At 42.8% G+C, this 15,237-nt stretch overlaps 1 protein-coding gene across 2 annotated transcripts; it reads right to left on the reverse strand.

The window, feature by feature from the left end:
• Positions 1 to 3,838: 3,838 nt before the first annotated feature.
• On the reverse strand, positions 3,839 to 13,597 carry ERI1 (exoribonuclease 1). Of its 2 annotated transcripts, none has more exons than XM_040555163.1 (7): positions 13,548 to 13,597; positions 13,069 to 13,244; positions 10,520 to 10,730; positions 9,292 to 9,375; positions 8,417 to 8,526; positions 6,559 to 6,673; positions 3,839 to 5,416 (listed from the first exon to the last, which is right to left on the reverse strand). In XM_040555163.1, exons 2-7 carry the CDS (start codon positions 13,143 to 13,145, stop codon positions 5,174 to 5,176), a joined length of 840 nt encoding a protein of 279 aa, XP_040411097.1. In that variant the 5' UTR covers positions 13,146 to 13,244; positions 13,548 to 13,597; the 3' UTR covers positions 3,839 to 5,173. The 2 variants fall into 2 exon arrangements, with proteins under 2 accessions (XP_040411097.1, XP_040411096.1); XM_040555162.1 differs by lacking the exon at positions 13,548 to 13,597 and adding an exon at positions 13,334 to 13,383.
• Between the last annotated feature and the right edge of the window lie 1,640 nt (positions 13,598 to 15,237).

A 15,237-nucleotide genomic window follows, 5' to 3' on the forward strand; every position in this document is an offset into this window, starting at 1 on the left:
GCAATCCCGGCTTATTGGGACATCTCTGGCTCTTTAAAAATCCACATAGTTGTAACAGGAAATGTAAAGGAGGTCAGAATCATCTACAAGTATTTTACCAGTGCAAGATTATTACTACCAAAATTTTTTCAAATGGAAAAAATAAAAATAATTAAAAAAATAGTAAGCACTTAGACAGGATAGTAGGCAAAAATCACTATTCATCTGTGCAACAACATTTATTCTGACAATGGGATTCCTAGGTACAGTCTGAACAAGTGCTTCCTTCTGCTAGGGTGTGCTGCGACAGGGATATTTCATTGCTGTTCAGCGACCCACACGCACAGGACAGCACAGCACAGATGGGTGCAAGGGAAGGACAAGACTGCGCAGAAGATGAAAGCCCAGTTTATGTGAACACAGGGGAGAACAGTTATCCACCCGCAGGAGTTAAGATAGCAGGAGCAGAGCAGTACTGCCCACAGGGCACCCCCGAACTAACTGGCTGCAGATTTGCTGCCTGGGCCGTGCAATCACATCTGAAACCAGAACACTCCCACAAGTCACCTCTGCCATAAAGAGGCTTCCAAGGCTCTTGTTACTCATTTGGAAAAGCCTTTCCTAAGTGCAATGCCATCACGCTCCTTTAATTTAAGGAGCACTTTCACAAAGCTAGTTCAGGCTTTTCTCCCCAAGCACAAATCCCTCGCTTAAAGAACTCCGGGGCAAAAGCAGTCAGTCAGCGTCAGAGGCTGTGAACACAGACCGAACTAGGAGGAGCCCAACAGAGAAGTAACATCTCATCCTCCAAAGTCCCGGCCATGTGTCTGTTTGCAGATCATTAACCCATGAAGCAGGAAGGTCTTCTAAAACGAAGCGCTAGCTGGCTCCCCATTACAACTCTTCAGCTAGGCCACAGCCAAGTCCAAGGCAGAGCAGAAGCAGACACTTACTGCAGCAGGATGGTGTTCTACACATCTAGCCCATTCCCAAAGGCTCCAGCTATTATCTGTGTGTCCTGACACCTGCCCCCCTCAGGTAAGACCTCCAGTTTCTTTTTAATGAGACTATTTTTCCTGTGAAACCTTTAAGCTGTGGTGAAAAAACACTGCCTCCGCACACACGCTGAACAGGCCAAGACTGCAAGGAAGTACCAGGAGTTCTTCGAGAGCACGAGAGCATCAGCTCGAGATAAGCTGAAGCTTTTACCTGTTTCCACTGCTGGGAACAGCCCTCCTCCTCACTGCTATGTTAATTTCTGACAAAATCCAGAAACAGCAATGGCTACCTTATTGTTAGACAAGCACAGACAGGAGCAGTTCCTATGGACAACTGACTTGCTGTGACTTGTCCCTGCAGCCATACCTTACCGGCAGGTTCATGGGAGATTACAAACTATTGTGACCCCTTCTTCTCCATGCAGCTAGTAATATTTACTCAGACAACGGTGATGAGACAGAGGTTATTACTCTTTAATCTTTCTGAGAAACCTTTTTTTCCCTCTAACACAACTCCAAGATTCTGTGAATCCCTCTCACATTCATACGTGTGTATTAAGAAATCTACTTAAAAGCACGTTCTTCTAGAAACGTCTGTAACAAGTTTGCCAGTCTGCAGTAGTAGTGGAGTCACTCAAGAACAGCTCCTGAAATGTGAAATTTAAACAACAACCAACCAACCAACCAACCAAACAACAAAAAAAGCCTCCTAATACCATCAGCAGGATAATGTCTGCATGCTTTGTTTTGTTTTGTTTTTCCTGCATATAAAGGAAATTGTTTCTTACAGTTGTCAATTAATTTTTCCAGCATGAGAAGACTCGTTGAAAGCAGCCCTGCAGAGAAGGACTTGGGAGTTCTGGTGGACGAAAAGCTCAACATGAGCCAGCAGCACACGCTTGCAGCCCAGAAGGCCAGCTGCATCCTGGGCTGCATCAGCAGAGAAGAGGCCAGCAGGTGGAGGGAGGGGATTGTCCTCTACTCTGTCTGCCCTTGTGAGGCCCCACCTCGAGTACTGCATCCAGGTCTGGGGCCCCCAGCACAAGAAAGATGTGGGGCTCCTAGAGTGGGTCCAGAGGAGGGCCACAAGAATAGCCAGAGGGCTGGAGCACCTCTCCTATGAAGAAAGGCTGAAAGAGCTGGGGATGTTCAGCCTGGAGAAGAGAAGGCTCCAGGGAGACCTTATAGCAGCCTTTCAATACTTAAAGGGGTCTTACAAAAAGGATAGTGAGGGACTCTTTACTCAGGTAGATAATGACAGGATACGAGAGAATGGTCTTAAACTAAAAGAGGATAGATTTAGACTAGACATTAGGAGGAAATTCCTCACTCAGAGGGTGATGAGGCACCAGCACAAGCTGCCCAGAGAAGCTGTGGATGCCCCATCCCTGGAGGTGTTCAAGGCCGGGCTGGATGGGCCTTGGGCAACCTGGCCTAGTGGGTGGCGTCCCTGCCCACGGCAGTGGGGTTGAAGTTAGATGATCTTTGGGGTCCCTTCCAACCCAAGCCATTCTGATTCTATAACTCCTCTAATAGATACAAATATTCACAACAGTAGAGATACGCTCAGCAAGGTTCTCCTCTGCACGAACAAGTGAAACCTGAAAAAGTGTTTGTCTGCAACACAAACATCACTACTAAAATCACCCTACCACTTTTTATAATTTATTTATTTATTATTATTATAATTATTTACTCAAATGTCTCCTTCACCTTTAGTATAAAAGCATCCAGGAAAACATATCCTCTGAAGTGTTGTGAACTAGGTGCATTCATGAAATTTGAGCCACCTAACCACGGTAATGTTGCTAGTACACCAGAGAAGGCTGATCACGGGCCATGCTGAGACCTCCAAGATGGTCAAAGTCATGTTTTATGGAATGAATTCAGTACCTTATGTTTTAAAATATACCAACTTATTTTAATAAAACTGTTTACATTTCAAATAAACAAACATTGATAAACTTCATTTTAAAAATCACAGAATCAAACATTCTGCAATTCTATGAAAATTTTTAATTAGTTTACAGTGAGACATTAATACAGTTTAGGTTTAAAAAATGTCTGGAATTATTCTACTGATTTCTGCAACTCTGTTAAAAAAAACTACTCCAGCAATAAATAGAAAGCAATCTAATATTTAACCCTTATTTCAAAATATCATTCTGAAGTTATTTAACAAAAATAAACAATTCTGGACTTGATGTAAAATTACAATAGCTCTTCGCTTATGAAAGCTGTAGTATAATCCGTAACAAATAATTCTTTCATTGGACTGTGAGCATGGTTACAGACCTGTAAATAAGACTAGTGATAAAGTCTGTGACACTGCCAGTCTCCTGAAGGGAGATTTGCTGAGCTAGACTCATTTTTATCATAAAAAACCTTTACCACGGAAATTCAGAGACAAAAGAAGTTACTATGTTTTTTCACAATTCCAGAAGAGAGAATATTATCTCTACAGTGAACAAATATATAATCAACAGTTTGTAGCGAATACAGGACTAGAATTAAGTGGTCAGAGTAAGCATATCAGAGATTTTATCTTTCTGAAAACACATCAAGTATTCCTACAGAAAGAGGAAAATGTGAAGTTCAACAAAAGGCTACAGGTAAAACAAATATTCACTTACAGAAAAAAAAATGAACGTCATTCTAAAGTAGCTGTCCCCAGGTGCCCACAACAGTGCCTGTAGCTATGAGTGGAAAGAAAACTGCTTTCCTCCTACAAATCATCGGAGAATTGACCAGTATTTGTCTCTCTTACATGAATTTATAACAACATTTTCAGGTTACCACTGAAACAGTTAACAGACAGAAGAACAAGGGGAACCAAGAGGAGTTTGACTGGACAAGCAGTATATGTCCTAAACAAACAAGGCTTTATTATGAATTATTAGTTCTGTTTCCTTAACATAAGCAGCAGGAAAAAAGAATGAATTATAATACAGGGATACCAAACAACCTTTTTTTTTTTTGACCAAGAGCAATCAAAATTCTGCTTTTCAGAGCAAGCCATTCTAATGCAAAGCTGATCACATTAAAGTTGTACTTTGTCATAGCCCACTTAGATAAAGTAAATGAACAGTTTGGCCACGTTTGAGTATCATGTTATCTGGGGCCTAGGAGGAAAGCAGAGGAAGTTGTTAATAATTAGATGTGACCTTCACTAATAAAACTATATATACACCTTCCAACGTTAGATTTCAGATAAAGGCATAGTTCCATGGTAGCAGAGGTAGGAGAAGGCACCAAAAATAGCTGAGCAAGTCTCTAACTATGAATTAGAAGCTTCTTGCTTTGCTTTAAATAACAACCATGTAACAGAATTTTGAACTTGGTTTGAACTTACTTTTATTTCACTTCATTTTTAAGTCAAAATAGATGACAAATGTTTAAACAGGCTGTCCTTCATTTGATTTAGCTTGAGTGTAGCAGGCATAGGAAATATGATCCTCAAAGTGAAGTCCCAAAGCAACTCCTCTTTTTAAATACGGGTTAAAAAAATTAATGCCATACTGCATGAATGAATTTTTTATTCAACACACAGCTCCTATAATTGATGTGGTCAAAAACAAGCATACCCTTAAATTAAAAAAAAAAAAAAAAAAAGAAAAAAAAAGAAAGAAACCCACACTACTTCTCTACTGCTTTAGAATTGATGAACATGCTCCCATTTCTCAAACTTTGTGACAAACAATTATCAGCAGGAATCCCAACGAGATTGCCTTATCAGCAGAGGCCAGCCCAGCCAATCTTTATTTCAGCTCTTCTAGCAACATCTTGTTTGGATGCAATGAATAGTGATATGCTAGACATCATTATAGTATGGAATAATGAATAAATACTACCCACAAGCTGGTGTGGAACAGTAGTACACAGGCCTAATCAATCTTTGCATGTGTTTAAATTCCATGTCCTTAAAAGCTTACCACTTTGCCTAGATTTTGCGTATCAGCCTTACTGCTAGAAAAGGTGCAAAAAGCAATAACAACAACAAAAAAATCATCAGTATAAAAAAAACGTAACACAGGCTTCAAAAAGCTTCCATACTCTTTTTTTGAGCAAAGACCATTAATTAAGGTGCCTTCAGGTTCTGAATTGCAGACAGATTTGCAGAGGCTGCCGCTTGATAAGCTATTAACAATCTGTAGTGGGTATCTGAGAGCAGTTCCTAATGCAGAATCCCTGAACTGTTAGTTTCTGTAACGGGGCATCTGTGGAGCAGGGGCTCCCTCTAAGGGGGCTGAAGAGGAGACTGTCATGAGCTGTCCTGCGTGCATTTTCTCATTCACTCGCAGTTCACAGCCATCCTGCAGCATCCTTATAGCTATCCTTGCAATGTTTTTAGAGTCGTCAAGTCCACTGTGAGGTCTCCCGTCATAGGTCATCCCCAGCTTTTCAAGCATGATTGTCAGCTTGGTCTGATTCCTAGGAACCTGATGGAGAAAGCGAACCACATTTAAGAATTAGGTTCTGTACCAAGTCTTTTTAATCTAACACGCTGCAAAATAAACAGATGCAGATGTTAAGTACCACACATTACTTTCATGTTGCCTGTTGTTGGATCACTAACGATTTCACTTCAAAGCACCTTGCTGAGACAGACACTCATTTTTATAGTGGAGACGTAGTCAACAGGAGCTTGTCTAGACTCAGAACCATTTCAAGAGCTTCTCGCCATGACAAGCACCAGCTCAAGATGTGCCAACACTGGCAATGGTGGAAGTCATGGTCCAGCAAGGTTTAACGAGACTTATAAAGAAGGAATTACCAAAGTGGTGTAGCAAAGGGAATCAGACTTGTTTTCTTTTGAATTCTAAGGGATTAAGAAGCATCAGGATCCTGATTCTTACTGACCCCAAATTTCTGAACAGATTGGCAACACCAATACTTGCCCGTGTCTACACAGATGAACTACATCTCTTATTAAATGCCAACCTCCTTTTTCCTGAGGTTATATTAAATATAACAAATCGCTTCAAGAGAAGATTGCCAGCCAGGTCCAAATCATATTCAGAGAAATGGTTTAGCTACACTGACTAGTAATTCACCAGAATCTCCAATAACCCACTTCATGGCAATCTGACAGTGACGGAAAGCAGCAAGAAGATCCAGCACTGAACCAGTGTTACTTTTCTCTTGACAATTTGATGCAACTGTAGATAGGTCCTAATCTCTTCCTGTCCCCATTACTCTGTGAAAAGTGGAGATATCCGTCCGTACTGATGCAACTTTGTTTTGCATTACATGAAAACAGGAAACGATAATTGCAAAATCAATACAGACTCTTTTCAGCTACTTTAAGATCCAAGAGTAGGACATTTTAGATAATCCTTCATGCAACAATGAACACATCTCCTGCTTCTTAAAAGCAAGATTAAAATTAAAATGCAGTAGATGATACCATTTTCAATTAGTAAAATGAGATGTGGGCATGAATGACATTAGAAAATTAGGCTCCAGGCAACTAGATTAAGTTACACTATTTTTATACCACACACGTAACAATCACAGGTATGACAAGACATTCAAGATAAACGAAAATTTCCTGCAGGAGAAAACAATTATCTGTACAAACCTTATAGAAGTTCCCATATGATTTGCGAATATTGATCCACTTTTTGGCAAATGAAGGGTATTTAATACGGCTAACACGGCACTGGATATTCAAAAATTTACTCATATCCCAAGATCTTAAAATATCGAAAGAAAAAAAAAAGAGAAAGACATTAATAATGAATAATTCATATACTCTCTATTCCACCTATTGCACATCTGAAACACAAAAAGATGTCTTTTCTTTGGTGTCAGTAGAAGGAAAACTGCTTAGATTAGGAAAAGCTGTCTGCAGTCATGGAAAGGAATCTTTCAGTATGAAATTCTTAGTGATAGGGAAAACAAATAGCAAAAGGAGCAACATTTTCACTAAATGGTTTCAGGCCCAGGATGGTTGAAACAAAAAATAGCATGCCAACTTCCTCAGCTACCACATTAACTCCAAGATAGCCAATATATCAGAGGCTTATACAGTCCTTGCAGAAGGAAATTACAACTTAAATTTCCCCGATCGCTCAGGTATGCATACATTTATGTCCGTAACTGATGATATTGAAACAAGACCGTAATTCATTTTAGAAGAACCAGACCTTTCTGGAAAGAAGATGAAGTTGTAACCCTACACACTTCTAGCTTTCCTTCCTGAAAGGAAGCACCCCAACAAGTTTGTAAGCTTCAATGTAGAGTAAAGCCATTTTTCCCCTCTCCTGAAGCCATCTACACAATCTCACTGCACCTATTTTCTCAAGGGGACTCCCCTTGAGAATTCCAGACACGTTCTAAACCCATTAATATAACTAGTCTTATACCAGTTTTGCCTTAATGTTGTCTTTTTAAAAATTTACTATTGCTTCCAAAGAAGCCAAAAGCGCCTGTGATTGATGGCCACTGTCCAAATCTTCAGGAATTCTGAAAAAAGAAGAGGGGCTGTGGCCAAAATAATTTTTTCACTTGGTAAATTGGATTTATTATAGGTTTTGCCATGTATCCATTCATCTCTTATGAAGACTTTTTCAAACCACTCATGTCATAGGCTAGAATATTTATCTTTGTTTTACTTGAGGAAAGTGTTACGGAGTCATAGTAAGATTCCCCATGCTCTTTTTTCATAAGCTCCAGTTTTCTTTCAGGGCTTCTCTCTCTTCAGTTCAACACAGTCATTACAGCAGTGTCTTGTTCATCCAGCCCAGCAGAAGACTTACTCCAGGCAAAGAACAGACATCTCAGTGTGAAACTGTATCATTCACCTCAACATGGCATATACACTTTGAAGCATAACCAACATCAAGCAAAGACCAACGAGGAAAAGTAGCTGTTCAAGGACTAGCCAACTCCTCACACACATAGGTTGTCAGAGCTGGAGCTGTCAGAGACACAGTCCTCTAGGTCAACACACAAAGCTTTCCGACTAGTCATTTCTCCCTGACTGATAAGCAGCATAATCCATTACTGCTCTCTGATGAAATATGCAGAACGTATTAACAGTAATACTAACGCACATAGGATACAAATCAACCACCACACCAACCTCAGCCTCTAGAGAGCATGGAAGCTGGTTAGAACCGAAATTGCAAAATGTTACTTCCAGGTATTATGCGCAATATGAAAACTAGGTGGAAACAGAGAATTGCAACAACAAGAAAGGATAAAAAGTCTACTCAATGTCATTTAGTTGCATACAGAAACCTGGAAAAGAAACAGTGCCATCTAGTGGACTTACGCTTCATTTCAAACTGCTCAGTTTAGCTTTCCTGACTTACTTGAAAGCTAAAATTGTAATATAAAAATGGCAAAAAGGCAGCATCACAATCCACTTTTAACAATAGTGTATACATAATTTTGCAGCTTTAGAGTGTGCTGAAGGTTACATAAGGACATACCCATCCGTCAACATGCAATAGCTGTACTTTGTTCCCAGTTCTCGCTGCCTCATCCACTCTATGACGTTCTGTAGAACTTGAGGAAATGCATCAGCTTTATCAATGACGTCCTAATAGAACAAAGAAAGCAAAAGCAAGGAACACTTAAAAAAAAAAACACCAACACAACAACAAAAACCCACAAAAAACAACCAACAAACCCTCACAACATGAAGAGTAAGAATTATACTGGTATATAGGCTGTATACCAGGATTATACTAAATAACTCACTAGAGTTGGCTTCACAATAATCTTAGAAACAGACTACACATTAAAATAAGTGGGTAAGGGGACAGATTCTTCTAAACTGGAAAAACAAAAGCACCACAAAAGCACCACTAAAGAGCCAGACCTCAAATGGCATCTATAAAAGTAAATATATGTCCTGATTTCAGCTAGGATAGAGTTAGTTTTCCTCCTAGCAGCTGGTATGGTGCTGTGTTTTGGATTTAGGATGAGAGTAATGCTGATAACACACTGATGTTTTAGTTGTTGCAGAGCAGTGCTTACGCTAAGCCAAGGACTTTTCAGCTTCTCACACTGCCCTGTGAGTGAGGAAGCTGGGGGTGCAACAGAAGCTGGAAGGGGACAGACCCAGGACGGCTGACCCCAACTGGCCAAAATGTATTACAAAATGAATGCTTTTCCCTACAGCTCCTAAAATGCATGAGTGACCAGCTAAGTGAAATCAATTCCAGGGTAACAGTTGGGAGAGGGCAAAAGAAACAAGGATTACGTAAATAATCTTCCAGAAAGATACAACACAAGTCTGAAAACATCAACGCACCTCTTTTTTTTCATTTCTCCCCCAAAGAAAAGAAAAAGTAGAAATTACCTGGGTGATTCCTGTCAGACCAATACAGAAATTTGAAAGTTTGGGATTGACCTCTGGCTTCACATACTGCTGAAACGTATCCTCCTGTTACAAGAGAGTCAAACGGTGAGCAGCAGCCCGCTAGGTAGCCCGCAATGCTTCTTTCCCGCAAAACTTCTTTGGCTTGCCCAGAGCTCAAAAGGCAATAGCAGCTACTTGCCCTGCTGGAGGCAAAAAGGACTGCACACCCCCCCAGCTAAAGTGAGCATCCTGACTGGCCATCGTGAGATTCCCAGTGGGATGGACGGATGGCTTGTCAACTGGGACAGCCAGTAGGCACCATTGAGCAGGGATGTGGATGCAAGAAGGGAAAAGGACAGACTTCAATAAAGAGGAGGATTTGATAAAAGGAGAGCATGAATTAAAAAAAAAAAAAAGAAAAGAAAAAAGCTGCTTCCCACTACTCTACAGGTAGCAAAACATTCTTGGTAATCTGCACATTCTTGGTAATCTGCACAATCCTCTTTCCGCAGTTAGAGTCATGCATGCAGCTACAATCTCATGTTGCATCACAATAATTACTGGAAACCCTCCTCCTCTTAAAACCTCCTGGTAAATGTACCATATATCAGAGGAATCTGCAGTTTCTCCATTTCATTGAGTCATAGTTACAGTTAAGATAGCAGGTTAGGTTTTTCCTAAAAGAAAGACGTACAGGAATAGAGCACTTATGAGGCTGCAAAATTTCTACAGAGTATTTTTAAATCTGGGTTAGGCAGCTGCCAATCTATAAGGTAGGCTGCAGGAACAGTCTAACTTGCTGAGAAGCTGAGCTCACTGAACCCTCCTTTCTAGAATTCTGCATTAGTCTCCTCATTACCCCAGAGGAGACCACAGACCGTCCTAATTCTTGTTTATGATGAATCTCCAAAGTCTTGAAAATAGCTTTGTGGATCTTAAAGAACAGAGAGGAGGAGACGAAAAAAAAAAAAAAGACACAAAAACAAAAAAAGACTGAGAAACTGAAAGTTCCCTCATATCAGTAGAGGGAACAGTAGAGGATTGATCTTTTCCAGCTTCTTTTAGAAAAGTTAGTTTTGCTTGTAAGAGGCTCAGAGGATAGGTCTTTAAGAAAAAAAGTGTTATTTTTAATGAAGCTCAAAATCTACCTAAAAACTACTCTAGACTTTCCGAAGCAAAGAAGTTACATCAAAGAACAGCATACTGACACAGTAATTAGATCACGTACTATTTCCAGGGTATGTGTGTTCAATAAGACAACAGGAAACTCAATTATTTCATGTACGAATTCAGGTGGGTTTCCTTCTTCACAGGTTGCTTCAAAGTCAACAACGCAGATATAGTCATAGTAGCTGTCTGAATTAAGAGCCTCCTTCTGCATCAGCTTCTGTTTCTTGTAATAATTCTTCAGTCTCTTCTTCAGCACATCTTTTACTCCTCTAAATAGAGGACGAGAGTAACTAAGATTAATTATGCTTTTGTTTAATCACTTATTTCACTGTTGTAGCACTGAAGCTATATTCAACATTCAAAAGCTTACTGTCTATAACTTGATTTTAAGCACCAGCGCCTATGAAGTCTGAATTCAACTTTGTCAGGCAGTTAGCACTCCGTTATCTGGGATACTGCAGATGCTGCGACATCCCAGACAACCAACAGGACTAGGTAACATCAGTATTTTGGAAGAGGCTCAGAAGCCCAGTGCAGAGACATGCAATAGCTCTGCAGAGCAACCTCCACTTCAGCAAGCCTCAGCAGTCCCTGCTTTTGCACAGCCCAGGCCTTCATAAATTGCTCAAAGATGACCTCTGACACTGGAAGCAGTGCTGCTTTCCCCATCTTTCCATTTGTCCCCTCCCTGAAGCAACTGGCACTTGAGGCATTCCGCATCAGTGGCACGGTTAATTTCAGAATCCAGCTAAAATGCCCACATTTTAAATTTGTGTCCATTTAAATTTTAAAATTGACCTTGATTGACTTGATTAAAATAAAGTACTCTAGAATCCAGTTGTCAGAAAAACTTGCTGGCTTCAAATTTGCCACTAACACTCACTGTGGCAAATGAATAAAGTTACTTACTGCTACTTTTTAACACAGACACTGCAATATACAAATACAGGTGCTAGAAATGCCACATACCAAACCAGAGCTGAACAAACCAGGTCCATTTACTCCTGAAAAAAGTTATTTTTGAAGTTTTACATTGCAAATGAAATGACAGCAGCAACATTGTAGCAAGTGATATTGTTAGAAAAGCAGTCCACTGATCCACACAGAAAAACTAGAATCAGACTATTAAACTTGAGTTTGAGAACATCAGCCTCTCCTGCAAGCACCGAACTCTGTTTTCCATTTTGGTTTGTTCTTCTAGTTTAATTCGGTAACAGTATGAAAGCTGACGGAAGTCAAAATTACTTTTTTTTCCCCATCTAACTTATAATAAAATAAGTTGAAAGAGGTGATGATCTACCAGCAAAATAACCTCAGAGGAAAGGATGATGCGTGGCCATCTGCTCAACTCTCTGCGTCAGGGGTGATGCTCCATTTGTTTACATGCAAGACGTATGCTGATCAACTTAGTTGAATGAATTGACTAAGAAACCACTAAGTCTAACTTAATAAAACAAAACAAAAAACACATTTAAATCTTCCCGCATTTACGACTGAATAAAAAACACAAATAGAAAATTAATAACCTACGAGGAAACCACAAACATGTCATTTGCTATTCAATTTCTGCTTGGTAATTTTAGATCAGAATAAATGCTGAATAGCCGTACAAATCCAGTCTGCTTCACTATAAATTTTATCACATAATGGTAAATAATTTCCTCCTGAGAAGCCAAATTCATTTAATCAAAGGAGGAATTAAAAAAAGCCATGCAGCCAGAACATTAGCAGACAGACGGGGTGGAGGTGGCAGGCTGCACTTCCCGTGCACAGCTCCTCCCCTGCCTTTTTCTTTCCAAATGAATCTCTGCTCCTTCTGTCTTTTTTGTCTGGACATTATTTCTCCTAGTTTTCATCTTCTTTGGAAAGCTCGACTTTTCCCTCCAGCCTTATTCCATTGCATCGTTTGTACTCCTCCTGCCTCTAGAGCATCCTAGCTCCAACTTCTGACTTTGCTGACTCCCCAATACCACCGCTACTCCCTTACTACCGTTGCCAACAGAAACAACACACTTTGTTTTTCCCAGCTGACTTCCTTATTTCCTATGCAGCAGGAACCACTCTCTATAAGCCTAGCCCCTTCCTCTTCCTCCTCCCTGAGCACAAGCTCAGCTTATCGTACATTCACCTACTCCCAGTATTCTCTCACACCCAGTCAGATTAACAAGCACCCCACCTAAGGCTAACTGTTCTCTGCATCGATGACATTCCCACACCTACCACGACAGAGGTTTTAGCCAATATCACAGCCGTACTGGTAAATAAGATTTTTTTTTGAAGTGGGCTTCTCACCGCTCCAGGTTTGCAGTGCCGTCCGAGAACCCATGCCGTTCTCCAGACCTGCCTTTCCCCCTTGTACAAACACGTGGCGAGGTGTGACTTAGTTACACATTCCTTCATGTCTGCATTACCAGTTGAGGCAGCGCACATTTGAGACCACGTTAAGCAGTATCACATCCACTAACCCTACAAGAAAAGCTCCATCGAGATGGCACATAGAACACCTAGGGGTTGATGGCGTGTCTCTTTTTCACTTTGTGGCGCGTGTTTAAACCTTAAAATAATCATGCTCAAGGGTAAATCAGAAGGGCTGTGACTCGGCCTGACCTGGTTTCAAGTTTGAACTCTGCAAGTTTACTTCTAAGCTCGTCTCGGGTCATTCTGTTGATGTAGCCATTGGTCATGGCGATTTCCTTGTACACTGGGTCGCTGAAGTCACTCTGACTGGAAGCTGGGCTTTTCCCCTTAGTTCCTTGATCGCTGACCCCGCTGTGCTGCTGCCGCTGTGCTTCAGCGCTGTGCCGCTGAAAGTCAAAACGGATGGTGGATTTTATGCATAGCTTTGGTATGTAAACACATTAAAACACCGCACCGTTCCACTCATGACCAAACCGAGTGCTTAACTAGCTTATAGAGAGGTAAAAAAAATATTAACATTGAGGCCTGCCTGCCGGCCAGGCGCCCGAATCACCACAACGGCAGCGCGGCGGGGCGGGCTCCGCGCACGCGCCATGTTGGGCGGCGGCAGCGGCCGCACCGCCCGCCCGCCCCCGTCCCCGTCCCCGTCCCCCCGGCCCGGGGCTCACCGGCGGGCGGGCGGCGGGCGGCGGCTGCGGGCGGGCGGGCTGCGGGCGGTTCTCCTTCTGCTCCTCCTGCTGCTCCTCCATGGCGGCGGCGGCGGCGGGGCCCGGGGAGGCGGGCGGAGCGGCGGGGCCGCCCCCGGGGCGGGGAGAGCGGGTGAGGCACGGCCCCGCTCCGGTCTGCCAGCCCCTGAGGGGAGCGGGGGCGGCCGCCGGCTGGGGGCGGCCTCAAATCCTGTCAGGCTGTGGGGTGCCGCCGGCCCTTCGCCTTGGTACTCCGAACAGTATCAACGCGGTAACAACGCGACCTGCTGGCCTCACAAACATGGCATGCCCTAAACCCGAGAGATAAAAAGCTTCCCCAGAAGTTTCTTCACAGGATTACCGAATGGTTGAGGTTAGAAGGAACCTCTGGGCGTCACCTAGCCCAACCTCCCTGCTCAAGCAGGCTCACCTCTATCAGGTTGCCCAGGACCACATCCAGGTGGCTTTTGAAGATCTCCACAGCTTCTCTGGGCAAGGTGTTGCAGTGCACCATCACCCACACGTCACAGAAATCCTTCCTGCTGTTCAGACAGAACCTCCTGTGTTCCAGTTCGTGCCCACCAGCTCTCGTCCTGGCACCACGCACCACTGAAAAGAGCCTCGCTCTGTCCTCTTTGCGCCCTCCCTTTGGGTATTTATGGTGACAAGATCCCCCCAGAGCCTCCTTTTCTCCAGGCTGAACAGCCCCAGCTCCTTCAGCCTTTCCCCACAGAAGACGTGCTCCAGTCCCTTCATCACCTTTGTGGCCCTACACCAGACTCTTTCCAGCAACCCCATATCTGTCCTGTACTGTGGGGCCCAAACTGGACTAAGCACCCCAGGTGCAGCCCCACCAACGCTCAGCAGAGTGGATACATCACCTCTCTTGACCTGCTGGCAACAGATTGCCTAATGCAGCCCAGCTTTACCATTAGCCACTTTAGTGGCACATTGCTGACTTAATGCCTTGTTTGAGTGGGCAATAGTACACAGATATTAAACCAAACAAGGGACTCCATGCTCATAGATTCATTGAAACAGGTCAGGTTGTCAGCCCAACTCCAAATCTCTTGATGATTTCATGAGTTATTTGCTAGCAATGCTTCTAAAAGCTCTGGCTCAATTCAGGAACAGGGATGTGGTGAAGAAACCCAGCAGCCCTGATGCAATGCCTGAACCTGCAGCCTGGTGCAGACAGGAGAAACTCACAAGGAGATCCAACCAGAACAGAAGCTAGGCATCAGTCTGACAGGGACTGATGTTGGCTAGACCCTGTGCATATGGCCACCCCGTAAGAGCCAACAATCCTGACGGCTACAAAAGGCTTGTCCAAACACTAGTTCACTGTCAGCTATAACGGGGAGTCCCAGAATCCTAGGGAGGGCATGTTGGCTGGCATCCCTCATCCACTCTGATCCTGGCCAGACCCTATGGGCACACAAATCTTGGTGATTACAAGAGCACGTGTGTGAGTGGAAACAACTGAAACCTGCAAAAGAATGCGAAAGAGAGTAAAATGCGCTTATCAGCCTACGGCTCTAAGGAAAGCCACCCAGATAGAAAGCCCACCCAAAAGGTTTTGCTGCATTAGCCACCAGCAGAAGTAACAAGCATCGTTTCCTGGTAGCATCAGCCAGGCCCCACCTCCAGGCAGGCCTGGGCACATTTACTG

The sequence above is a fragment of the Cygnus olor genome, chromosome 4 (genome assembly GCF_009769625.2).
Source record: "Cygnus olor isolate bCygOlo1 chromosome 4, bCygOlo1.pri.v2, whole genome shotgun sequence".
NCBI classification, from domain to species: Eukaryota; Metazoa; Chordata; class Aves; order Anseriformes; family Anatidae; genus Cygnus; species Cygnus olor.